This window comes from Astatotilapia calliptera, chromosome 11 (assembly GCF_900246225.1).
Source record: "Astatotilapia calliptera chromosome 11, fAstCal1.2, whole genome shotgun sequence".
Classification (NCBI taxonomy): Eukaryota; Metazoa; Chordata; class Actinopteri; order Cichliformes; family Cichlidae; genus Astatotilapia; species Astatotilapia calliptera.
The window spans coordinates 22,797,469-22,824,731 of record NC_039312.1 but is presented as its reverse complement, the minus strand read 5'-3'; the positions used below and the strand labels follow the sequence as shown (position 1 = coordinate 22,824,731).

The following is a 27,263-nucleotide window of genomic DNA, read 5'->3' as shown; positions in this document are numbered from 1 at the left end:
CAGCGAGGTTCGTCCTCTCCATGGGTGTGCGTGTGTGTGCACCGGCCTCAGAGGCAGAGGCCTTTCTCCAGCAATGCATGGATCAGACATAACAGCCCCCCCACCCCTTAGAATAAAGGAGGCTTAGTAGCCAGGACTGTCCCCCCCCCCCCCCCCCCCCCCCCCCCCCACCCCCAAAAAACACCATTTTATTAGTTTGCTTCCAGTTCAAAAAAAGAAAATTGCACCCCCCTCTTAAAAAAAAAAAAAAAAAAGCCTGTTTCTCCCCCTTTTCATATAAAATCAGAACACCAAAAGAAGCAAAACAATTAACTGTAGTGACTGTAGGGCTGTTCACTTTCACAACTGTGCATTTTCAGAGTCGAGGGGCTTGAATCGAGGCAGACAGAAAGACAGATTGGCGTAAACAGAACAGAGGGAGAAGAGGAGATGTGGCGAGAAGAAAACCATCACTGAGGAAAGGCTGGAGAACAATGCAAATCGTTTCATTAAATCTTATCCAAAGCTACAAAAAAGTTCATTTTCAGAAAACATGTTAACTTTATAAAATTCAATTTTTTACCCCCGCCCCCAATAACAAATCAAATTAAATCCAGAACAAATGTACTGTAAAAACATTCATTAATACAAGGCCATTTAGAGTTGGGTGTTAGTGTACAGTGTGTGATTTAGAGTGCTTGTATAACCACTGGCAGCCATTTAGAAAGAAGAAGCCCTGATGATGATGATTACCATCCATCTTCTTATACATGTCGTAGCACAACATCAGAAAGTGCCACATGTGTGCTCACACTTCCTGCTCAATGTGGACGTGAAATAAAGAACGCATTTATAAAAAAAAAAAAAAAAAAAAAAAAAAAAAAAAAGAGCCAAAAACAGACTCTGAACCCATGACTTGTGAGCGTGTGCAGTTCTGTGTCGACAGCAAACGAGTCCCACGTGGTGAAATTTTAAAAAGAAAAGACAAAAAACAGGAAATTGCTCCTGACTGGCTCACAATTAAACCCCTGTGGCACAATGGTAATTTCCTGTAAACATCTCTCCAAATGTTTATAAAAACACCCTCCCCGCCTGAAACACAAAAATATATAGAAATTTATTTATTTTTTTCTTTTCAAACATGGACATATATTACTAAAAGGCCTTAAAATATTTTCCGTTCTGCTCCTTGGAAGTCGCAGTTCCCTTAAGTGAGTATTCAGTCTCAACGATGGATGGACCTGAAGGAAACAGACATGTTAAAAACCAATCCACGCACAACTGAAATGTCTTTATTTGCTTAGCAAAGCTGTTCAAGTTTGCTTACCACGCCAAGTTTTAGTATCAAGTCTTATTCCTGCTTCTTCTCTCTCCCCTCGTTTTTAGGCACCAGCGCCTTACGGAGGTATGGCATTATTAAATATGCTACTAGGAAGAATAGGTGACCACAGAAATAAACAGAAGAATACACCTGAGGGGGGAAAGAGAAAGAAGATGGAACAGTCAAATCACAACCTGCACGTGCAACTCTCAGTTTCTCTCTGCTGAAACCTGCCTGGCTGCTTTCCAGCTCTCAGACCATCTGTGTAACCCACTTAGCCACTCCATTTCCTAAATAAATGCTTTTTTTGTGCTTTGTTGCTGACTGTTCCTTATAAATCTCCTTTAAGGCAGTACAGAAAAGAAAGACGAAAATTCAATCCCATCAGTCTTTTCAGTGGCTTTTCTTTTCATCGACGCAGCGGGAGTTCTGACACGGAGGCCTCTTGGGGGGGGGGGGGGGGGGGGGGGAGAAAAAACAAAACAAAACAAAAAACAACACACAACAAACACCCACCAGCACCACACACACACACACGGTTGTCTGGCAAGAATAGTAACTTGAAACTTTTTGCTGTAACACAATGTGACAACACACCGAAAAAGTGCCAATCGTTGCATCATGAATAGCTGCAGTTTTTTAGCACCCGATAAGCCTTCAAGTTTAAACTTCACCGCCTCCGGTTCTCCTCTAGTCTGAGGTGCTTTGTATGTTGCACAACAAAAGATGTGAAATGGCACAAACAAAAATCGTGTTTGTGTTCCTCACAAATGACCTTCCCGGGGTCGAGTTCACAAAAGAGCTTTCAGTGCAGTACTTAAGGTTTTGTTATTGGCTGCTGCTGAAACGCTGCAGAAAAATTAAACAGACACAGACGTGGTCAGGTTTTCCGCCATCGGGGCAGCACAGCGGTATGTCACAAACAGCAACTTTGTAAACACAGCAACTAGTTAATATCATAAATCCAAAGATCACTGCACACTAAAAAATAGCAGCCTTTGTGGCTCAAAGTGTGTATTAAGCATTTAATATTAAGATAATATTGCACATGTTCATACACGGCATGCTTTAAGGGACTGATGTGGTTGAACTTTAGTCCTACACAGAACTTTGAATACCCGCATCTAAATGTTGTAGCTGTGTACCGTCACCAGGGGGCAGTGTCAAACACACATGGACTGTCTGTTGAGACTACTGTCCTCTGATCAGGAGTTAAGCTAAGGGACCCACAACAGCACAAACACAGTGAAGTGAAACAGTGTTTCAGATAATGAACACCGCTCCCTGCAGCTGCTCATCCTGCTTTTCTGATCTTTGATCATTTTTGCCACTCCCTTTCCTTTGTGGACAACTATGCTCTCTAAATCAGCATTCTACCATCGAGGGTTTTTTGTTTGTTATTTTTTTGAGGACAGCATGTGAGCACATCTATATTTGATAGCTTGACTTTGCATAGCCAAATACAAACACTCGTAGCACAGCCACCACAGGTGGGACGCAGAATCGCTGCAGGTGGGGTGTGGACAAATATGAAAAATAATGAGTGGAACTAATTTGAATAAATGATTTTTTGTGCCTAAGGGAAAGGAAACAAAAGTTAACTCGTGCTATTATGATCATTATACTCATATGCTATTATTTTTTATTGATAGGATTCATAAAACTGTGGTTCTGTCACAAATATCTGTGGGTTTGAATGGAGAATATTCTTATCTTAACTGAGGGCTTGATAAAAAGAGTTTGAGAATCACTGATCCACGGACACAAATGTGGCACCACAAATCCACTGAAGTAGGATTGAAAGACCGAAGGTAGGGTTGGGTTCACATCTACACCTTTACAGGGAATTTTCACCTATTCAGCACAGTTAAATTCCAAATTGTATTTAAAGAGAATTGACTTGAAAAATAACATGTTATAGTTGAAACTTCCTGTTCAGCGTGCGGCTAAAATGCATGAAATGCTGCCCTAAGTCAATGGTAAGTCAAAGAGAAGTGAAAGAAGGAACCAAGAGAACTGTGACTTCTGGATTTACCTTGAGCCATTTGTCATAACTGAAGATGGAGAATGCCACTAGAGGATACCCCATGAAGAGCCAGTGGATAAACTGCTGGACTACATAGATGAGTGGGTAGAGTGCACTGTTGGCCAGCTTTGTCAGCACAGGACTGTCCCTTACTAGTGCCTGGGCCTGTCACACAAACACACACAGGTTACATCAAGATAGAAGAATGAATCTATAACCTTAAGTCACAATTATTCTCATTAGTAATGTGCATTTAATCAATAGTAGCAGACTATTGTAGATTCAATAAGAGCATCACCACTCCGTTTATAACAGAGCTAATGCCACAGTTGTAATCAATAGACATTAAATGCAACACCCTTAGTTTATACAGAGCACAATCACTACTTTCTGAGTAAAACGTGCAGCTCGAGTTACAGGGTGCAGAGCTGGGACTGGGTAACTGACCTGTCGCTCCACGGTGATGATGAAGAACTCCATGGAGAAGCACAGGATGTACCCGGAGTGAAGGCCGTGCCAAATCGATAAAAAGAAGAGCGTGGCCACATGAGATAAAGTCTTATTGCCCAGGAACTTCAACCGCTTGAACACATGTCTTTGTAAAGAGGAAGGAAGAGGAAAAAAACAATAATAAAATGAGCTGGCTGTATCCACAACCACAAATTAAACAATAATTTGTGAATATTCATCCACTTTCCACAAATTGGACACACAGGTTCATGGTTTCTACCACATTACCAACTACTTCGCTCACTTTAGTTAATTCATTTCGACTCATTTTATGACACAGCACTTTATTTTCAAAAGATGACAGACACACACACACACTCTCTCTCTCTCTCTCTCTCTCTCTCTTAATTACTTTTTTCTGTCTTTGAGTTACATATCTGCTGCTCCAGTCATTCCCCGTTAGACGAAAGAGGAGTCTGAGGGTGTGCTGGTTAAAATAGATCTATACAGGTGGATAAAACCACCTGCTGATCTACTGGGATTTTACCACAAAAATCCTCTATGATGGCAGTTCCCAAACTCTGGGCCACAGAGCGGTACTGGTTCTGCAGCAACTATGATGCTAACATGTCAAAATGGACCAAAAATCTCTGAGAAATGTTTCCAGCACCCTCTTGAATCTATACCAAAGTCTAAGAGGGGATGACACCATGGTAGTAGAGTAGAGGTGTACCTAATAATGACTGCTGGTTGAGCTCTCCCTTTTTTCTTTAAAATTCAAGTTCCTGTTTTAATAACAAAACATCATTTTTAGTGGTGTTTTCTTTGATTGACCTCTTTAGGGGACAACCCATTTCTTATAATAGTGTCCGGGTTCTATCCCCACCTATCACAGCTGAGATGGGCTCCACCACCCAGGCACCTGGAATAAGAAGTGTGAAAAGAAACTGATGGAGCTTAGTTTGATCCTTCTGAGATTTTTAGATTTAGTCAGTGTGACATTTTCAGGTTAAATAAACCTTTAACTGTGCGCGTCTTTCATTTAGTCTCTTATAAAGAAGTTAGAGTTATAGATTATCTCTTTAACCGGAAATCCAGGCTGCCAAACATGCTTAATGCATCAGCTGTCACGCTGGCGAGCACTCATTCACCTTGAATTTGTGGTTGCATAGCAACTGAGTTATATTAAAACCCAACAACTTTATGGCCTGTACTAAAAGGACTAACTGTGACCCAAACTGGAACATTATAACAACTTAAAAATCAAACCTCAAACCAGAGTTTCTTCTTCTATACTGCATACAGGTGAGAAGCTGCAGTGTTAGCTGAATGGAACAGGACCAGACCAGGGGGTACATGAGGTGGTGCTGTGTAAAAGCTGATAATAATCAGATATTTAACAGCATCCATCCTCCCCACTGTCAATCGCACAAACACGAACTGAGTGATCGTGAATACCAGGACACAATACTGTTTGGATCCAATAGTAACTGAATATTCAAAGCTTTGGCTAGCTGGAGGGACACAGGTGTCTGATTTTATACTAAGGACCCTATCTAATGTTAAAGGGCCATGCTGTGATTTTGAATAGACTGACATTTCCAAAGGTCACTCAGAGAAAGCTAGAAGTGGTAAAAATGATGGTTGGGAGGTTGGCAGTGATGTGCCACTCAGTGAAATAAGCAAGAACTTGCATGACAGCCAGTAATGTCTATAGACTGTAGACGCACAGAGTAACAAGAAATCAGAACATCAGTGATGCAGCAGCCCATCCAGTTCACAATCATTCACAGTTCAGTTTATTGTAAATGCAACCTTGACCACAATATGGGTAAAGACTTAAATCAGGGTTGGAAAATTAATTTCCCCAAGGGGCCACACGAGAAACTGGGACTGTTGTGGAGGGCCACACAAATAAGCTTATAGGAGAGTTTAGTTTATTGGTGAAGACCTCGACAACAGTCCCAGTTTCCAAAAGTTAATTGTTTAAATTCTGACCAGTGCTGTAGAGGAGCAGTAACTGTGGACAAACGACTGACTGACCGACCGACAACGGACATCTTACCATGGCATATGCTGGTCCTTCAGCCTGCCGAACTAAGTAGTATCTAAAAAGTCTTTGAAACTTTACTAAAGCTAACTAGGTTAGCAACAATGATGTTAACTGAAGGAACGATGGTCACAACTGGGAGTGACAAAAATGATACCAAAGCTGAAAACTCAACACTTCCTTAATGAACAAAAATCCAAACACATGAAGGTTCGTGACAACAAACAGTCAATTCTTTTGCTACTTCTTCCTTTGTGACACCCGTACAGAGGGTGAAACAGTCTTAAAAGAGTAGTTACACAAGCACAAGTCCTGACACAAGCAGGTGTAACAGGCTTTCCTGTGTGTTCTTAAAAACACACACAACCCCCCCCCCCAAGAAACGCAACACTTTCCAAGAAGTCTGTGCTTCAGTTAAGTCACTGAAATTACATTTTACTAGCTTACTATTAGTCTGTGTCAGACACTCATAAAGTTTACTAGCTAAACCTGCTACTGTTGGCTAAGGCAGGAATCCACCATGTGATCCAGATACAGTCACCTCTGGCAGCAGAACATTAAAGATAGCAAAGGGCAAATTGTTATCTTTAAGACTTGAACTTGTGAACCACAAACCAAAAGGTGATGTCACAGTGGCTATGTAGATCTCACTTATAGGGTCTATGGGACAGATATACACTTGTAGCAATTGGGGGAAAAAAAAAGAAAAAAGAAAAAACAAACAACACCACAAAGACTAAACCCCAGATCTGTGTGGCGCAATGAAGACACCAATGATTGTAGTATAATGCACGGTGTTTTTTCAAATCATTTCAGGTCAGACTGGCTTCATTTCATAAGCACATGACCTTGCTGCATGTGTATATATTCAAACCACAGTAGTGGACTGAAACTCCAATTAGCATTTTATTTTGAGGATTTTTCTGGAGGTTTTTTTTTTTCTTCTTTATTTGGTAAATGGCCTGTATTTGTATAGCGCTTTTACTAGTCCCGCCTAGGGACCCCAAAGCGCTTTACACACCCATTCACACACTAGTGGAGGCAAGCTACAGTTGTAGCCACAGCTGCCCTGGGGCAGACTGACAGAAGCGAGGTTGCCATATTGCGCCATCGGCCCTTCTGGCCAACACCAGTAGGCGGTAGGTGAAGAGACTGTCCGAGCCGGGGCTTGAACCGGCAACCTTCCGATTACAAGGCAAACTCCCAACTCTTGAGCCACGGTCGCCCGTTATTTGTTCTAAATTAAAACCTAAAGCCTGACATTTTCTGCCTAGCAGTGTGGCACTTCTGAATCTGAACACTTAACATATGTTCAGACGACCCTTCTGTATAAATATTTTATACGCGTATGAGAACGCTGAACCTTTCGCCTTCGTTTCCCTAAGGTTTGTGACTTCTTGCATCTTTCATGAATTTAATTGCACACCCCTCAAAAAGATCAGCATAACACAGCCTCACATTAACCAGTGCATCTGAAGCCTTTCATTATTAAAACTTCTCATGTGTGCGCCAGGAGTAACTCAGAAGTGGTGCATTTTAGGCTAAAAATACGACTTCCTTTATAGGTTACACAATGAGCCCAGCAAATGTCAAGCCTGTGATACATCTACCAAATGCCTGAAAACGCTCCATCAACTAGTTCCAATATAATACCCCCTTAAGTCCTAATTGACTTTATAGGTTGCATTTCTACATCCCAGCCACTTTAATTTCCATTTGAGCCCGTTTCTACTGCCACTCTACATCTGAAGGAGTGTCGTGGAGTAGAAAGAGAAAGTAAGCGTGGGTTGGTTAATGTTGTTAAAACAGAGCATGAAATAAACTGTATGTTCAGTAAATTGCTTTGCGCACTGCGGCGGTTGTCGTAAAACTGACACGCTTTCAAAGAATTTCACGCATGAATCTTCAGCACCAAAACTGTCAATAATTGTCTTTAATTGCAAAGTTTTAAAATCCTCCCAGCATGCCTTCACCCACCTGTGTGAGGATTCTTTTATTGTTAAACAGCAGAAAGGCAGAGGCTTTGGTAATTTATTTATTCATTTACTGACAGACTGGCAAGTATGCATATTGGATTGGGCTGTTATTCCTCCCTCTTCCCATTATCATCCAAGCAAATATTTAACTTTTATAGCATGGCTTTGCATACCAGCTAGAGAACGTCTCAGATTTCAGACTGCACACTGACCTGGCAGCCCAGGCGTTTGTGTTGATGTTGAAAGAAGAAATGGTTCCTCCAAAGAGTGGCGTCGTCTCAAAGAGCCACACCTTCATATTGGCGCACGCGTTCCACTGGTGCTTACCATCCACTACTCCATTGTATCCCAGTCCAGTTAATATGCATACACCTTCCTGTAACACATAAAGCGTGCACTTTACTGGCTCATGTAAGATCACACCATGAAGCACACAAACCTGATTAACTGGGACTTCACGCTAAATGAGGTGTGCCTTAAAGAAATGTATGAATGCATGCAAAACTGGCGATACTGCCGACACCTTCTGCAGTTTCACATTATTGAAGCTTTATTAGCTTTTAGTTGTTTGCAATGAGGTACTTGCTCAAGATCAAGAGTCTACTTACCGCTATAACCCAACAGCTGACATATTTATACAAAATGATTTTGCCCCACAGGAGAATGAACACACAGCGATACCAGAATGGCTGCGCCTGTGGAAAGCAAATCGTTTTGCAATTAAGACATTAAAAAAAACAAACAAAAAAAGAAATCTTTTCTTTGTTTATATCGTGATTATTGGGAATGCCATTGCTGTTCTCACCTCATACTCATCTGTTAAATAGTAGCTGTCTGGATAATGAGGACTAAATATCGCATATATCACCAGGCAGAGGAAACCAAGAGCAAACCTCTTCATAGCTGGTACAACACTGAGAGAAATAAGGAGAGATAAAGAGACTTTAATAATGTTAACTGAAGGGCTTTGATACTGGGAAGTTGCTTTCCCCCCTTTAAAAGAGATCTAATAAAGGATTATTGTTCAATTCATTTTTCTTTAACCTGTTGGGAACTTTTCCAGGGCAGTCGGTGAGCTCCCTCGCCACAAGTCTTTGGTAGCTGCGCAGTGTAAACTGGGGACCCACAAGGAAACCGCCATAGAAGTAGGAGAAGCCGCACACCTCGAGCAGCGAGGGCACGGACCGCAGAGCTGACTCCTTCTGCTCTGCGCTCAGCTTGGACTGGAATTTAAAGATGTGGCAAGTAAGCAAGAGGGAAAAACAAAATGGACATTAAAAGGCTCAGAATAAAAGGCAGGTTAGCAGACATTAAATTGAATAAAAGACAAATAGGGCTTCACTAAATACTCATTAACTGACATTCAGCTGACGGCTGTAAACAGTGTACTTGAGTATGACCCTTAGCATTCAGCTGCAGTACTGAGTAATGACATCGATGCAGATAAGAGATAAAAACTGAGTTAAAAGCAAAAATCCTCAGATTAGAAAGAGAGAGCAGTGTGGGTAATTAACAGCCATCACAGATGTGCCAACAGCAAAAGAGAGAATTCAAACTAAGCGAAGGAATGAGGAAACAGTAACACCTATTGTTGTAACGTGATTATTAATGGACTGTTAGGTGAAGTCAGGGAAATGGGGAGACGCATTAATGAGTCTGGAGTAACATGAAGAAAACCACTGTAGTGATAGCACTACAGTGCCTACCACAGTACAGAGCTAACAGAGAGCCTGAGCTAAGTGAGACATAAAGCAGAGAAGGCTGAGAAGAAGATCAGCGCAGATCCTCCCCACTATAAAGATTTCTTATTATGTCGCTTTGAGCTGCTGGTAGACCTGCTTTCAGTCCTTTAGTTTCACGTCGTTTTAGTAGTGTAACAGGAATATCTGCTTCCAACTGCCCAATGCTTTGCAGCGCCTGAGGCAGTCCTACTACTATATACCAACTTCTTACAATTGCAACAATTGTTTGTTTTGCAATTAGTCCTCATGTTGCTGAGGACACTGGGCGCTTGGTACCCATTATGCCTCAAGTCCCACTGGATTAAGCCTAAAGCACATGAGCGCACTGTAGTGTAGTGTCATAAAAATGGCATGGAGAGGCATGCAGCTCCGCCTCTGATCATAAACTCTATATCCCTCGTGGAAACTGTAACACTGGCGTATTGTTTGCCGTCTACTTCGGTTACTTCGCTACACATCTGTATGAAACCTGTAGGCACCAAAAGGCATTTCTGATTACTTCCTATTTTACTATAATTATTTAACTAAGTACACCCTTACGTGTAAGTGAATTAAGAGGGCAAGTAGCTGCCACGTGGTGATAATCAAATGTACTTTATTTAACAGACCATCAGTAAGTGAGACTTTGGGTAGGCTGGTATTCTGGAGAACATAGTCTTCCCAGAGGTGGACAGCTCACTAAATTCACCCCAAAGTCAGACTGCGAGATGCTCAGGGAAACTTAAACGTAAAGGTCGTATCACTACGGTTATGAAGAGACTGAACAAGTATGGCTTATCTGGAAAGAGAAAGCCAGGAGAAAGCCTCTTCTCTCTAAAAAGAACATGATGGCACAGGTTAGGCTTGCAAAGTCAGAGCTGAACAAACCACAAGACGCACAGGTAAAACAAGCAGAACGTCAGCCTCATGCCAACTACTAAACACAGTAATGGAGGTGTAACGATTTGGGCTTTTTTGCAGCCACGTGACATGGGCACTTTTAAGTCCGTGAGTCGGCCATGAACTCGTCTGTGTTTTTCAGATTTAAAAAAAAAAAAAAAAAAAAAAAAAAAAAAAAAAAAAGAGTCAAATGTGAGGCCATGTGTCTGACAGCTAAAGGAAACATCGCCCAAGGACGATGTTTCCAGGCAAAGCAAATCTACACTGAAAAAGAAAATAATCAAGGTGTTGCAATGGCCCAAAGTCCAGACCTCAACCGCGTGCTAGGGTGGTGGTGGTGAAATGCTGTGGTGGGACTTTACAGAAGCATAAACAAATGCATGCAAACCTCAATGAACTATAATAATGTTGCAAAAAGAGAGCGCAGCAAAAAGCTCCTCCACAGCGATGTGAGAGTCTGATATAGTTACACAGAAAACAATCATTTCAAATTATTTTTGCCACAGGTGGTTCTACAAGCTGCTGAATCACGGGGTGAACTTTTTCCACAGGACTGCACAGCATACAATGAAAAGTCTTTTTCACATGACTAAATATTTTCTATAATTAACTTTTTACGCAAACAGCCCTGCTCGGGTAAACAAAACAAAAAAAACGAACTTAGAGACGTGACTCTGCTGATGCAGAGATTAAACCCTCCCCCACAAAAAACCCAATACAGAAATGACTGTTACATGGTCTAACAAAGATAAATGTTAAGAAAGCCTCTAAGCTAAAGCAAGACAGAGCAATAACTCACTGGTTCCTTCCCGCCATCATAGTAATCAAACGCCAAACCTGCAATCAGAAAAACACAAATTTGTCTATGAGACTATGGTAAAGGCACCGTTACTGTCAGCAGTACTTGATTAAAAACAGCTTAAAGCATGTAAAGGCCCCGCGTGCAGCCTTTCAGGAGGTTGTAATGACATCAGCAGGAAAAAAGGAAAACGATTACTGGGCTACATCAACTCACCGATAAGTTTAAGTGTGAGGACACAGTGTGGCATAGTCCACTTGATGTCATACTCCTCTGTGGCTGTGTAATAATACCCCGCTAGTAGGTATAACTGTAGGAAGATGGCATTCAGGTATCAGATATAGGGTGAGCAGCTGTTTTATTTTTTTAGATTTACAGAAAACCTGAGGAAAGAAAGGACTCACAGGAAGCTGCTTAAAGTTTGAAAATAGAGTTGGCACATTTCTTTTTATGAACGTACTCGTAGTTTGTCAGACTATGGGCATCATAAAGCATGTAAAAAGTGCCACTTCCTTACAGGAAGCGTGTGAATGTGTTGTAAGATTACAGACCTACTTCAATAAATGGAACAAACAGTAGTTAGACATCAACAAGACAAAGAGTAGACCAGAAAATGCAGATAAAGAAATCAGATTTTAAACTTGTGGAACAAACTGCATTAAAAGCGTCCTGTGGATAAAGGAGGGGGCTGGTGCTACAAAGTAAGCCTGAATCACAATTTAGTACCTGCGAGAAAACTAGCAGTGCAGAGATAAACCCAATAAAACCTCACCATTTGAAAGGTAAAGCTGCACAGGATGGCTGTTACCGTCCTTCCCATGAGCCTCAGCATCAGAAATTGGACAAGGACGCATACTACGGAGTGATAGAGCTGAGAGCCTGGAAAAAGAAAAAGAGACGGACACGGTGAGTGGGGGGAAATGGAGAGTGTAGTCAAGTGTGACATGACAACAGTGTTCTTCTTCTACAGTTGAGAATTGGCAGAGACAGAGAGAGGACAACAAGACGATGACATGACAACATCTGACTTGAAACGAACTCGAGGAGAAAGGTAAAGCAACAGACCTGCTGTAAAATCCAAGTGCAGCAACAACAAAATAAAGAAAAGAGAAAGAAATCAATGTTGGCAGTTTGTTTACTACTCCAGCAGACCACTCTCCCAACAGCAAGCACAAGCCACTCAGTTTCTTGGTCTACCAGCAACAGACCTCAAACTGAGGGGCAGGCCCCACTGGGGGTACAAACAGCCTACTGTGGTGGACAGGAGGGGGTGCAGAAGACCTTGCTGCTGCCACAGGAAATTACAGCCTGGATTATTTCTTAGTATTAATTATTTATAAATATTGTGGTAGTTGAGGTATAAACTTTATGCTTTTTAAAGTGGATGTGCCAAAAAAACTGGTCTACAAAAGGTACACTGAGTGTTATGAGTTTGACATTTGTCCTGATGAGCTTTCTGTTTGCCTGAAATAACGTGTTGTTTATTAGTTATCAGACTGAATACGAGCTGGTTTTCTTTTAATAATAATGTAATGGCTGCAACTAATGATTATTTTCAGTTTTGTATTTTTTATTTTTGAAAAACACAAACAAGAAAATGTAAAATGTAAATGTAATATCTTTTGTTTTATTCCAAAAATATTGAAATATTAAAAAATGTTAACTCAGTTTACTATTTTATGAAGGCAAAGAAGAACATCAAATAACTGCGTCGAGCATTTGAGATGCTTTGGCATTTTTACTTGTCCAATAATTGGTGGATCACCTTGGGCTCTGAGAAGCTTTTTATTGCTACTGATTGGAGCAAGAAAACAACTGCCAGGTATGTTTTAATAATAAGTGGCAGCTCGCTGCATCATATGCTACACACGGGTAACAAAGCTGGTTACATACAGGAAATCAATCTACTGTCATAGCTGAAGGGGGGGATGTTTTACTTCCCTGTGACTTGACAAAACTTGATGACTAATCCATAAAAGCGTCAGTGTGGTTTTAAAAGAGGCATTCAAACCGCACTGCATTTAAAAGAAAATGAGGCAAAAGTGCTTTCTGTTCAAGTCCAGCTTCTCCTTTTTTCTTTTTTAAGTCAAAGTGTCTCCGTTCTTAGTCATAAATTTGGACAGCTGCAATTTTAAGGCGTACTTCAACATGTCCACACCTCCGATTTTTTCCTCAGTGTGAAATAATAAATGTGTTCAATTTCAGAGTAAACCTGACAGCTGCAAATTATGATTTGCAAGTAATGGAGAAAATGATAATACCATCAAAATAATCATAAGTAAATGTAACAACTCTAATACCGGTAAAATGAATTAAAAAGGGTAGCATCACTCCAAACATTCAATTTCGAAATTAGAAACATTTTTTAATGTTATAATATTCCTACTCAATTCACATTCAGATTACTCTGCAACTACTTTTATAATTTGCTCATTGTTTTATCCCACGCCAGTCCCGTCCCAGGCACAGTGCCAAACTTTTTCTAGTGTTAGATGATAGAAAACTGAATAATTTCACCCTTTTTCTTGTTGGAAAAATTTAAAAAAAAGCAATGATTGACTTAACAGATAAAACAACTTGACTCTGAACATCCTGAAAACATGTTGAGAGCCTTAACCTTAGAAATTCTGGCTCGATTCATCCTCAGACTGCTATTTGTTACAATTACACAAAAAAGAGACACAGAAAAGCTTAACCAAAATAAAGGAACAAGATCACTGTCAGCGATTCAACAGGAATGTTAACAATACAGAATTCAAAATCAGGTTAAAAACAAATCTCTAAAAAGAGCACAATCAACAGACTGTTAGATGTAAGAGACACAGATACCACGTTTTGGTTAATAACAGCAAATGTATAGATCCTTTTATGCATTTACGATAAACATACATGAGAGCAATTCACTTCAAATCATAAAAGATAAATCAGGTCTTTGGAGACATGCCACTTCATCTCACCAAAGTTGAATGCTGCTAGAGCCAATCCAGAGAACGTGTGGAATAAATGGATAACTGTGGGAGTCTGGTTGAACAAGAACGACCGGTACACCACAGCAAAGGGATACCCTGCAGAACACACAAGGAGAAACAGGAAAATATGTTAATGGGAATTAGAGTGTGGTTCTTCATATCAGCCGAGTGGGCTACTTTTAATCTCTCCTGGCGCTAGCACCGACCTTCTAGGTTAAACACATGACGTGAGGTAGCGCATAACTAACACTGGTGGGTTTGTGTGCCACGTTGTGAGAAGTCAGGCATCTCAAGGAGAGAGATTACCTCCACGGCGAAAGACCAATTCTTTTATATAGCGTGAACCCTTTTGAGGTGAGGTAACAAAAACGTAAAGATATTTATATGATATAAATCTGAAATGTAAAAGGCTACAAACTGAAAAATTTCTGCATGTTAACTTTTTCTCTGCATTTGAAGGATAATGAATAACAGCAAACCACCATCTGTGTCAGCTGTAATCTGTGAGACGCAAAGATCAAGTCCATCCATCCACTTTCATAGCAAAAAAAAATAACAGAAAATAAAACCCACAAAAACAAATAAACTCAAAGTTCTTATTCAGACCGAGTCAGGATATCCACATATTCATTTCACTAATTACTAGTCTAATTCTGGGTCGTGGAACCTATCCCACCTGTCACAGGGAATATCCCGGGCAGGTCACCAGACGACCTGACGGCTCTTCTTGCTTCTTATTTGTACTCGATACACAGTTTTTGTTAAGGTGGTAGAAGAGGTTTGTTGTGTCAGTGTCTGTGGTGGGGACCAATTTTCTGCAGAAGTTGCAGCAACTCAAGTACGGTTTTCTGCTCTGTGTCTGACTTTTCATAATCGAACCATGTCTAAGCTACAGAGGAAGCCCCTCGTTTAGGAACGAGGTCATCTATTTGTTTTGGCTGGTCCTTCTGTGGTGCTGTGGCAACTATTGCAAAATGTAATCTCAAGCAATTAAAAAAAAATATTCCAGTAAACAGTGTCTGAAGAGTGAAGCCAAGGCAAAAGTGCCTTAAATTGGCTACCAAGGGGCAACTGCTGGCTGCAAGAAGCGGTCCGACTGTAGAACTCTGGGGTAAAATTAACCTCAGATTCTTTTTAAAGCATCATTTGTATCCATCTATTTGCTCAGGCTAATTTAGGGCTGTGGGAGCTGGAACCTATCCCAGGTGTTAAAGGCCAAAAAGGTGAGATGCACATGAAACCAATCACTTGCCCATCGCAAAGCTAACAAAGAGACAGACAACCACACATTCTCAGAAACACACGTATGGTCAACATGATCAATTTAGAATCACCTATGAGAAACCAGAGTACCCCGAGGAAAAAGCACACACGTACAAGGAGAACATGCAAACCTTGTTCCTGTTCTGCCCTACAACACGGCATTCACTTTGTGTTTATGGTGCTTATTAAAGGCAAACATGGAGGACAAACAGGGTATGTTTTAGGACCTGGCTAGCTCAGCTCAAAGCTTCAGGAATTTAACGTAGCAGTGACAATGTTGCTCTTTTATATCAAGCCTACATTCTGGTTATACTTTTATTAAGCCGAACACGCAACATCTTGCTGCCATACACGTTTACTACCATCTGATAACAGCAGCAGTTTAATACTAAGCTGTACTTTATACACCTCTGTGAGAGAAACATTGGCTTCCAGTGTCTGGTGGCTTAAGAGTTTAAAAATTAAACTGCACACCACTGATCTGTTTAATCCAAAGACTCCAGGAGGACCAAAAAGAACTTTGGGCAGAGTGCCACAGATGGGGTAAGGAAGTCAGAAAGCACTGAAAGACAGATTAACACATTGTTTTTTCCAGGGGTATTTGTAGAAAAGTAAGTAATAGCACCAGCTTTATCCTTTTAAACTTTTGCAATCTGAAGAATCGGGTGAAAAGCCGTTGAATCCCTTGAATGTAAAATCCTACATGCTTCAAGTAGAAACCAAAAGCCCCATTAAGGAAAAGTTTTAACTTTTGTGATGTCCTACACAGCAGTTTATTATAAGTTACTTGACCTACACACAAAAGGATGCACAAGAATGGAACAGATGAGGCAACTTTCGTTGTAGTGTGCAGCTGTTGAAGCAACGCACATGAAGCAACTTCAGGACCGGGGATCGTGCAACAGGTTAGGTGACAAGTTTCCAAACAAAGACTCGTCTGAATAGCCCCTTTCTTTCAGTCTATAGCAGGGCTGGAGTCAGGCGAGGAAAAACAGACGTGTCCATGTGTTGGAGCAAAGTTCAGCAAGGACAGTGTGGAGCATCCTCCCCCACACCATTCACACACCCACATAGGGCTTATTTTGGTGAGGACCCACACGTTCCCCTGCACAGCTTCAGCAACATAGTCTTAAGTTTGAACCCAAAACAGGTAAAAGGTTGGAAAAAAGAAGACCAGCTAAAATGTCCTTACAATTCCAAGGTTTGCAACTGGTCCTCACAAGGACAACTACACGTGAACGCGCGCGCACACACACACCTCTGACAGCTCTAAAGTAGTGCTATGTGTTAATCCCAAAGCACTAAACCAACAAATGTAAAGCTAGACTTGTCAAATGAAATTGAGCACTTGTTCCAGTGTTCAGCTCCCTCCTCAGAGTGTGTCTCCTCTCTGCACAGCTTTGTGTGGAAAAAGGGGAGTAAGGGGGCATATTTTGGCAGCCTGTGCTTCTCCCTCCCAACAACACTGCAGCTATTATTGTCGACCTCGGTGCCCCCCAAAACCCCAATCCCATACAACAACGAGCAGGCCACACATAGCTCCAAAAAAAGGGCAGAAGAATGCATTTTGCTGCACAATCCTAGCTTCCCGTTAGGCAGTCCCAACAGGTAGAAAATGAATGTAGTTCAGCTGAAAGCCACATGTTAGCCGTTTGTGGTGAGGCTGTGCAGGAAACTATTCTGAGGGTGTGTGCTTCCTGGAAATAAAGCTACTGTTTGAGGGGCAGCCTGAAATTTAAATATAAAGCTAATGTTTTCGCTACCAACACCAGCAGCCCGACAGATAACTGGATAGTGTCACAGCTGAGTGAGCGTTATGTTAGCTGAAACTATTTAACAGTTACACCACCACAGGAGCAGCTCACACCTAACGTACAGGTTGGTGTGATGACCTCTGACCGCGACAACAACCTGTAAGTGAATCGTGGGTAGAAACTCACCGATTAAAATAGATAAAATGAGTCGAATCGCTGGTTCCGGGGAACCTAAAGACTCCGACAGTTGCTCCAGCAAGGGGGCCGCCATCTTTCTTGTGGGCGGAAACGTCTTTTCGCCACAGTTCGGAGAGCTGTGTGGACGCAAACCTCAACTTTTTAAAGGATCCCTCAACGCCTCCTCTCTTCACCTCCCCTTTATGATGTCAACTTTTTTTTTTTCGTTTGCTTTCTGAGTTTGTTAAATGAAGATATACTTAATTTATCAAAAAAGGTGGGCATTTGCGAAAAATAAGAAAATAAAGCTAAAATATCAGACGAAAAATATAGTAAAGTAAGATAAATATACATTTAATTATGTTTTTGTTTATGTTTTTTAAGATTTCCATATGTTATTAGCTTTATTACTGCAAGGATTTGTTTTAGTTTAATGTATATAGTGTGGATGTATAAACAAAATATAAACAAAAAGAACAACTGCACAAACATTTATGATAATAGAATAGAATAGAATAGAATAGAATGTCTTTATTGTCACTATACAGTTGTACAATGAGATACAGAGCATCTCCTACTCAGTGTAAACATGCTTGGGGGGGGGGGGGGGGGGTACAGTTCTGCAGCGCTATGTACATATGGACAGTATTAACATAGGGAAATACATACATATATATATATATATATATATATATATATATATATATATATATATATATATATATATATATATATATATATATAATGTACAATATACAAGACGTAAGTAATATGTAATAAATAGTGTTTTGTATATACAGTTGAGTTATTGCACATAGAATTGGTATTGCACAGTGGTGGTCCTTAGAGGAAGTGGGAAGTGGGGGCTGAACTCACACATGCACAGATAACACAATCTGTGCATGTGTGAGTTCAGGGTGGTTATCGCTTTGGGGAAGAAACTGTTTTTGAGTCTGTGGGTTTTGGTGCTGATGCACCTGTAGCGCTTCCCTGAGGGAAGCAGGCTGAACATGTTGAAGCCAGGGTGGGAGCTGTCCTTGATAATGTTTGCTGCTTTGGTGAGGCAGCGGGAGGAATAAATGTCCATCAGGGAGGGGAGAGGGCAGCCGATGATCTTTTGTGCTGTCTTGACCACACTCTGAAGCCTCACTCTATCTGCTTTGGTGCAGCTGCCGTACCATACCGTGATGCAGTAGGTTAGCAGGCTCTCAATGGACGAGCAGTAGAAGGTCAGCAGCAGGTTGGAGTTCAGCTTGTACTTCCTGAGGACTCTCAGGAAGTGCAGCCGCTGTTGGGCCTTCTTGATGACCGCTGAGATGTTTCCTGTCCAGGAGATGTCAGCAGAGATAAGGACACCAAGGAACCGGAAAGTGTGGACCCTCTCCACACACTCCCCGTTGATGTAGAGGGGGCCAAGTCGGTGCTGTGTCTCCTGAAGTCAACAACGAGCTCTTTGGTTTTCTTAGTGTTCAGTGCCAGGTTGTTTTCTGAACACCATGCTGCCAGCTTCAGGACTTCCTCTCTGTACTCTGCCTCTGTACTCTAATGTTTATATTTTTATTATTAAAACAGAATTTATTTAACTTCTTTCTTTTTTTTAACATATTACGTTTGGTGACAACTTGGTAGGTCAGTATCAGCCCCATTTTTTAAATCTCTGTGGGTAAAAGCCCTGACTGTAGAAAACAGATGATACACGGTGGTGTAAGTGTGCCCCCATGTGGCCAAATAAAGAAACAACATTTAGAGATGCTCCCTGAACAAGAACATCAAAAAGTCATTTTAACTAGCCTTATAATTTATATTGGAGTTTACTTAGTTAAACATTAAAAATGCCCCTTTTTGTTTATTTCAACAGTCTCAAGTGCAGACAAGTGTTACGGAAATCTGAAATAAATCAATCTACACAAACAAGCTGTCTTTCTGAGATTTTAAGTCAAACAACTATACCGAGTGCAGGAGATGTTCACGTGGCATTTGACAAAAAGTAATAACAAGCATGGAATAATTTATAGGAATACGTTATCTCCCCACCACGGTCACAGAATACAATCAGGACATAACATGCAAAAGATAACTTGTACAGATGAGTGTATCTTGTAATAGAGAATTATATTTAGACAAAAACATGATACCATGGAGCCTTTCATTCAGTTTTTCAACACAGAGATGAATGTCAGGAGTGATTTGTAACAGCAGCAAGATTGAAAGGGAAAGTTTACGTGTTGGTGGTGAGACCTGCTATGGTGTGTGTTTTTTGTATAGTACCACTAACAAAAAAAATACAGGAGGCAGAAGTGGATGTGGCCAACTGAAAGAACAATATAATGTTGTATTGTATTTTCTTTACTTTACTTTACTCCTTTATTTTAAACTACTTTGACTATTTACTGAGCTCATTCTTTCAATTCTTATTTTGTGTTTTTTTTTTTTCTTTTTGGGGGGAACATTTTATTTTGCTGGATCGAGCTTCATATTTATTCTGCTTATTGGAGCATTGGAGTCATTTAAAAAACAACAACAACAACAACATTAAAATGTACTCCATAAATAACATTAGAAATCCATGAAAAATAAACTATGTAAGTATAATACAAATGAGTTTGAAGGGGACTTGACTACCCACCAATCACAACGCTTCTATACTAAGCCGTTATTAGGAGGTGGGGCTTGGCAGATTGGCTATTCATCCAGAAAATGTGATATTTTCTGTTTTACCTTTGCCTGTAACGCAAATTGAAAGCAGTACTCTAGAATCTAAATTTGTAATATCAGCTTTAAAGCCCCTGTTTTTCTACAGTTATTGGGGGGTTTCTCTTTATGAGACACCTTCTAGAAAATATCTAAGCGCAAAGATTTCTGACATGAACCCGGACCCCATCGGTACTAGCACACTAGGCACAGGCACTTTTGTCATGGTGTCATCCTGTAACTTTCAAAACCGATGTCAGAATAATAAACATACATGTAAAATACACAGCAGTATAATATGTCTTCATATACATCCAGAGATATTCACACAAATCTCTTAAAGCCATCCGTTGGGGCTGTAATCAGTAGATTAAAGCTCCTAAGACAACCAGAACCTCATTTGTCTGTACGCATGCCTAGAGGGAACAAATTCAGGTAGAAAAACATGAATAAACAACCGATTTCTGCACTCGAATCTGTGCAGAATCCCCCGATATACGCTGAGCAGAATTATTTTAATCATTATTAATTAAAATTTATTCTCTACCAACATAATTAGTTAATTAATTATGTTGGTGAACATGTGACCCACCTGCCAAACTTTAATACAAAAGCAGTAAATTTAGTTGAGCTTAATGAGTAATATCACAAGCTAACCACCTCCTAATATAGTTTTAAGTCTCTTTTTATATAACTTAATACATTTTCTTAGATATGTAGCTGTACCACGAGGGGGCTTCAGCCAACACTGGACTAGAGTGCTGTTAACACCAGTGGATGAGAGGACAAATAGGACCATTTGCTCAGATTTTACGCACTGCCACGTCATTTATTTTCCATTTATTGCATTGTTGCTAAAGCAAGTTTCAGCATTAACAAAATATATACGCATCGATAAATCAATCATTACAGCCAAATAAGTGAGTAAGACTGAACCTTTTGTTCCAGGCCAGTTTGAAATCCATGTTTTATTTATATAAGCCTGGAAAAAATGAAGGCTGGATTTTTTGTTTCCGAGCCAGACAGAGTGTGTTTCATGTTGATGAGCCTGCTATGAAGTCAGAGACTGTGTTTCATGTTGCCAAGTTGGCCCAAATGAATTTGAATTTTGTGTTTTCCAACTTGCCGATTCAGACACTGATCCTTGTTTTTAACTTGTGAAATCAGAGTTGTTTTGTTGCTCCTTTAACATAAAGTGAGGCTTATTTAGTGCCTCACTCTGAACCTGCTCATAGTGTACCACAGTCTCAACTTCTTCACAATGTGAATCTGAATCTGCTCCTTATGTGCCTCAAAGTGAAACTCCTCATTATGTGCCTCAAACTGAAATGGCTCACTGTGTCCCTCAGAGTGAAACTCCTTCCAAAATAGCTGTGCTAGAGACTGGTTAGCTTCCCTAAACTAACCTCTTCAAAGACCGCTCGAAGCAACAGTCTGGAGGCTGTTCCTTTGCAGTTGACTAGTTTGATCTTCTAGCTCCCTCCATGGCCCAAGTTGGTAATAGTGGAGATGGCTAAGCACGCTGCATCGGTCCCAGTAGGGTGAAGGTGGCCAGGGCCCAGCTTATCCATAGTTTTCACGTGACATCTAAGCTACTGGGACACGCCTTCTCGGAGGTCAAAAACAGTACTGCAGTCCTTTGCCATCCAGCCATCATTTCAACATCTTCGAGTTATACTTAACCAAAATGCCAGATAGTTGCCGTTCTATTGGATGCACGAATCTACATTTATTTACAACTGCCAGAAAATGTGTAGAGTATGGCACCAACATGTGAGCACACCTCTCCTAACCCTGCCTTACAAACCAGTTGCTACCAATCCCTGCTTCTCCATAGCAATGCTGTCAGTGGCAGCTCATTTAAACTGTAGGGATGATTTACCTGACATCGTAAAAAAAAAAACTCTGTCAGCTACTACTATGACACAACAATAATGTGACAAATTAACAGTATAGGAACTTTTCTGGGCCTACGCTGTAAACTTACAGGTTGAGAAAACAGAAGATTTATACTTGGTAGTTTGCTTACGCTTGCTATGTTGCACTCATCTTTGCTTTCATGACGAACCTCCCACACGGTGGTATTATTGTCCATACTGTCCATACTTTTAAAGGTTTCATCCTGGCAGCAGTATACGTTGAGGGATTCTCTAGAGGACACATGTAGATATGCCACTGAACAGGAGCTCTGGGAAAGACGTAATCACTTTCAGGGATTTAAATAAAGCTGCCGGGATCACAAGACCCCAAAATTCGTACTTTTTCTTTATAGCTCCATTTTTCCTCCATGGATGATCTTGGCTCAAGACAGGTGAAACAAACAACACTCATCCTGCAGTACTACCGAGTGTCCACTGTTGGCCTTTATGTCTCAGTCCCTAAAAGTGTATTTCTTCCTACTTAGCCTTTTTTTTAGTGAATTACTAGTGAATTACTTGAAATTGTTAAACAGACATTAAAGCTACTTTCGTTGCACTTCTGCATCCTGAGTTCTGCATTTGGGTCAGCAACCTGACTGTCACACAGCACTACATGATACTAACTGGAAATCATTGCAAAACAATGTCACAAGAACACATGGAACAAAAAATCATTTCCACCATGCAATTACCGAAACATCTTTTGTCTTTTATATAAGAGATATATTATTTCATGACCTGCCAAGGGACTACAGATGCAAATTAGCTTAAGCCAACTCTGGTACAATGCATTGAATGGCTACATTTATGTTAATATCGTAGACGGTCCCTTTTCACATAAAATATAATATCCATCCATCCATCCATCCCTTCACTTCTGCTTATCCTTATCTTAGAGTAGTAGGTAATATTCATGTATAATTTTTTTTAATTATAGGCAAGAGTTAAAAAGAGTTCCATATTATAGCATCAGGAGTTTGTTCATTACTTTTATATTTAACTGGCTTCATTGCTGGCATGTGTGTTTTCATATTGTCATCAAACAGAAAGAAGTTGTATACAAATGGTTTCAATAAGCAAAGGGAATACCAGCAATCTGTTTCAACACTTGGAGTATAATAATCACCGAAGGATGGCTAGTATCAGCAGATTTCTTTCCACAAGCTGCAGATGTTTGATTTGAGTTTTAAACCGGATGCTTTTCCTAACCTAAACCTAAAGAATGAAGTTGGGGTTTTTTGTTGATTTGAGAATAAAGTCTAAATTAATTTTTGGATGTTGAGTCCAAATAACATCAACCAGGATCCAATATGTTGAGAAAAATTGGAAATGTTAAGATTAAAGTTGTTGTTTCAAGTTAGATTACTGCCAATTAGTACACAGCTGCCCCACCCTCCACAAAATATTTGTATAGATGAGTCAGTGTCATGGGACTTCAGAATTGGTTTTGGTGGCGAGGGATTTTTTTTTCTCTTCCTGCACATAAACATAGTTTTATATGTATGAGAACTTCTGTCTGTTCAGGAGGTCAAAAAAACCCCAACAAACTGGGAAGAAAAGGCCACAGTTGTGCAAAGTTGGCAATGAACAGATGCAATGTCGATTATTACACATGTGCACATTACAGTGGAGGTATGCTGTATCAGAAAAATCAGGTTGCAACTGATGATATTTCACAAGAATACATAAGAACGAATACTAAGATACTAAGATTTTCAGGTGATTGTCAAATTTCGAAAAACTAAAATGTGTTTTCATCAATGATTTTAAAAGACAAACTCTTCAATGAACTTTGATGGGTGAAAACCAGAAAAATGTATGATTAAAATTTAACAAAGTTAAAATCCTCAATCCAAAGCTCTACGTGTACGTACATGCAGATGTCTGGTGGGACAGAGGGATAGGGTGAGATAGAGTTGGATGATTTGTTGTGTCGACATCTAAAGGAAGCAGCTGAAACAAAATGAAGAAAACAATGAAAAATTATTTTTAGCTCACCTTCATGCACGTGCAGCAGGTAAGGCTTCACAATACAGACTTCAAGCACAGACAATGATGCAAAACACACAAAGCAACTCAGTGATTTCTGAAGGGCAGAGGATTATTCTGCAGCAATCAAATGAATCACCTGAACTTAACTCAGCAGAGAGTGCTGAAGACAAAACTGGATCCACAAAAAACAGCCTGGCAGAGCATCTTAAAGGAGGAAACCCAACTTTGCTTTTTGCTGATGATGGCGATAATTTGTCCGATTACATGTGAGCCTTTTAAAAATTTTTGTTAAATGCCTTGAATTAAAGCTGAACCACTTTCAGCACATAAACATGGTGGGTGATAAATATGAGGACTTTGAAATGATTGTGTCTGCTCAGAAGAAAGAAAAAATTAAGAACACACACAAACTTGGACAATTTACCATAATTGTGCAAGGTGACAGATGCAATATCACTGGTTGCACATTTGTGCAAAAAGGAGATGTGTTGTTTCAGAAGAACAGGTTGCAACTGATGATATTTCACAAGAAAACACAAGAATGCATACTGAGAGACGCCCTTGAACTAATGAAGTTGATCTTTTCAACATTTCTGACTTTTTTCCCCCAAAAATCAGACTTTGAGGTCAAAGTCACTGGCATCAGATTTGTTTGAGGTTTTTTAGTAAATGTACCTACAGTATGAATTTGAAGTTCCACATCTCTCAAGTTATCATGTTCAAGAGATTTTCAGAAAACCTGATCTCTTACCTTGATCTTGAGGTTTAGGTGACTGAGATTCAAATTCTTCCAGTACTTTTAGTAAATGCACTTATGATATGAATTAGAAAATCCTAGCTGAAATCTTTCTCAATTTACTGTATTCACAAGATTTTCAGAAAATTTGACCAAGGTCAGGGGTCAAACTCATCCGAGATTTGGTTTCAGTTTGAAAATCACCTCATTCTCAAGTTATTGAAGTCACGAACTTTGGTGTCCATGCTGTCTGCCCGCCTGCCTGGCAGGGTAGCAACAATGCCTCGTTAGCCTTTAACAGCTGAGTGATAAAAATTGTTTTTTATTTCTCATTTTGACTATAACGTTGAAATAACTACTGCCAATTAGTGCACGACCTGCTGCACCCTCTACAAAATACCTTGTGTAGATGAGTCTGAGACATTTTGCTTCAGAATCGTTTTTAGTACCAAGGGATTCATTTTTCTCTTTCTGTACATAAACTGCTGTGTGAGAAATACGAGGCCTGTGAAGGATCTATTAAGAAAGAAAGAAAAAACACACAATCCCAGAAGAGTTGGCTGCAATGGTGCAACGTGAAATTGCCGGCAGTGAATGGATGCAATGTTGATGGTTACATTACTGTGTAGTAAAAATGGAGGTGTGTTGTATAAAAAAATGAGGTTGCAGCTAATGGTATTTTACAAGAATGTACAGAGAAACACATACCGAGAAACCCCCGAGGACTGAGACAGTTCACCCTTTTCTCAACACTTTATTCTCAAAATGAATGAAACACTTCAATGTTTCTTTTTTAACATGGTCCTAATACTCTGAAACCAGGGTAAGAAGGGCAAGAAAAAAAAACCCCATTAACGATCAAGTTAAAATGTTCAACTAATCATCAAAGTGATCTGAGGTCATGTCGCCCAGCTCTACCAAATGCACAGATTCACTCATTTCATGACAAAGCACTGATATAATCTATGTAACTTTTAAAGAAAAGTCAGAGCATTAAATCAAATCACAAATCAAATCAAATCACTTTTTATTGTCACATCACATGTGCAGGCACACTGGCACAGCACATGCGAGTGAAATTCTTGTGTGCGAGCCCCACAAGCAACAGAGATGTGCAAACACAACAACACAAACGAGCAAAATACAAGAATGGCTAATCTGAAACTAATAAATATATGTACAATATATAATAGTGTATGCATTTCTGGATGTGTATACTAAATATTTTCCTACGTGTGTGTGTGTGTGTGTGTGTGTGTGTGTGTATACACATTTTTACAAATTAAATAGTAAAAAAATAAAATAAAATAATAATAATAATAATAATAAAATATATAAAATATACAGAGTTGAATATGTGCAAATATGTGCATTATGTCATGTAGATGTATTTGTATGGTTTTCAGTGGCTGAAACATATTAATAAGACAAAAGCTGCTGGATGACAATCTTATTGGACACTGGACGCTGAGCTGCTGTGCAGGAGAAAAAGAATAAGACCACGGAGAAGATCCATGGAAGTAGTGAAGGAGGGTTGGTCAGGCAGAAGAGGATGATGGAGGCAGGGAGAGATGGAGGCAGATGATTCACTTTGGTGACCCCTAAAAAAAGCAGCTGAAAGAAAACAAAGAGGATTATCATCAAGAAAGATGAAGAAAACAATAAAAAAGAATTTGTGTGTGTAGGTTCTCAGTCATCCAGGTCGTGGGAATCTAAGGAGCTTGGAAAGAAAACCGAGTGGACTTCTTTAAGTGTCTTGAAGATGTTTCACCTAGCATTCGAGAAGCTTCTTCAATTCTAAAACCAAATGCTGGAGATTCCCAGGTATTTAAACTCAAGTTCCCAAAAAGTTTATTCTGTTCATCTAAACGTAGTGTTTTCAGCGAGGTTGACTAACCATGACCTCTCTGCCCAATATTAGTCATGTTGGTTTTAGTCGTTATGCAAATGTTATGTTATGTTATGAAAACACTAAATCCAGGTGAACAGGATCAGCTCTTTGGGATTTCCTTACCTGGATGATTCAGCATGCATCAAGACCTAGAGGGAGTTGTCCCTTCAGACGGTTGTTGACCAATTATTGAACATGTGCCAGTCCACAGAGACTCCTGCCTGACCTCATGTGTCAACCAACCCATTAACAGTGCGAACAAGAAGGGGCTCAGAGCAAGGTCAGTGATGTAAGCCCACCCTCACCTTGAAGTCATCTGTCACTCTTGCCTCACCTCTCCTGACTTCCTCAAAGAGTGCCACACTTCCTCTCATGGTACCCATTCGTATGCCGTCTCACAATGAAACTCTGAATTTATTAGAAATAAAAGTGAAAATAAATGGAAAATGCTCTCTCATTTGCTATAAAAGACCATTTACCACACGACACATGAGCACATCATAACACAACTCATCTCTTCCTCTAAATAAGGTACAACTACATTTATGGGCATGCCAGGATGAACCAATGGCACTGAGAAAGAGGAGGGGTTAAATCTCTCGCATTAATAAATACCCCGAGCTGCTCTCTTACCCTAGAAGAGAAGGAC

General features: G+C 40.1%; 1 protein-coding gene across 1 annotated transcript; it reads right to left on the bottom strand.

Moving 5' to 3' along the window:
* Positions 1 to 1,083: 1,083 nt before the first annotated feature.
* On the bottom strand, positions 1,084 to 17,531 carry lpcat3 (lysophosphatidylcholine acyltransferase 3). Its single transcript, XM_026185349.1, has 13 exons — positions 17,395 to 17,531; positions 14,180 to 14,287; positions 11,995 to 12,101; positions 11,439 to 11,532; positions 11,223 to 11,260; positions 8,847 to 9,025; positions 8,608 to 8,716; positions 8,411 to 8,497; positions 8,015 to 8,178; positions 3,774 to 3,921; positions 3,336 to 3,491; positions 1,307 to 1,450; positions 1,084 to 1,220 (listed from the first exon to the last, which is right to left on the bottom strand). The coding sequence occupies exons 1-12, from the start codon at positions 17,477 to 17,479 to the stop codon at positions 1,331 to 1,333; spliced, it is 1,395 nt and encodes a 464-aa protein (XP_026041134.1). The 5' UTR covers positions 17,480 to 17,531; the 3' UTR covers positions 1,084 to 1,220; positions 1,307 to 1,330.
* Positions 17,532 to 27,263: the final 9,732 nt, after the last annotated feature.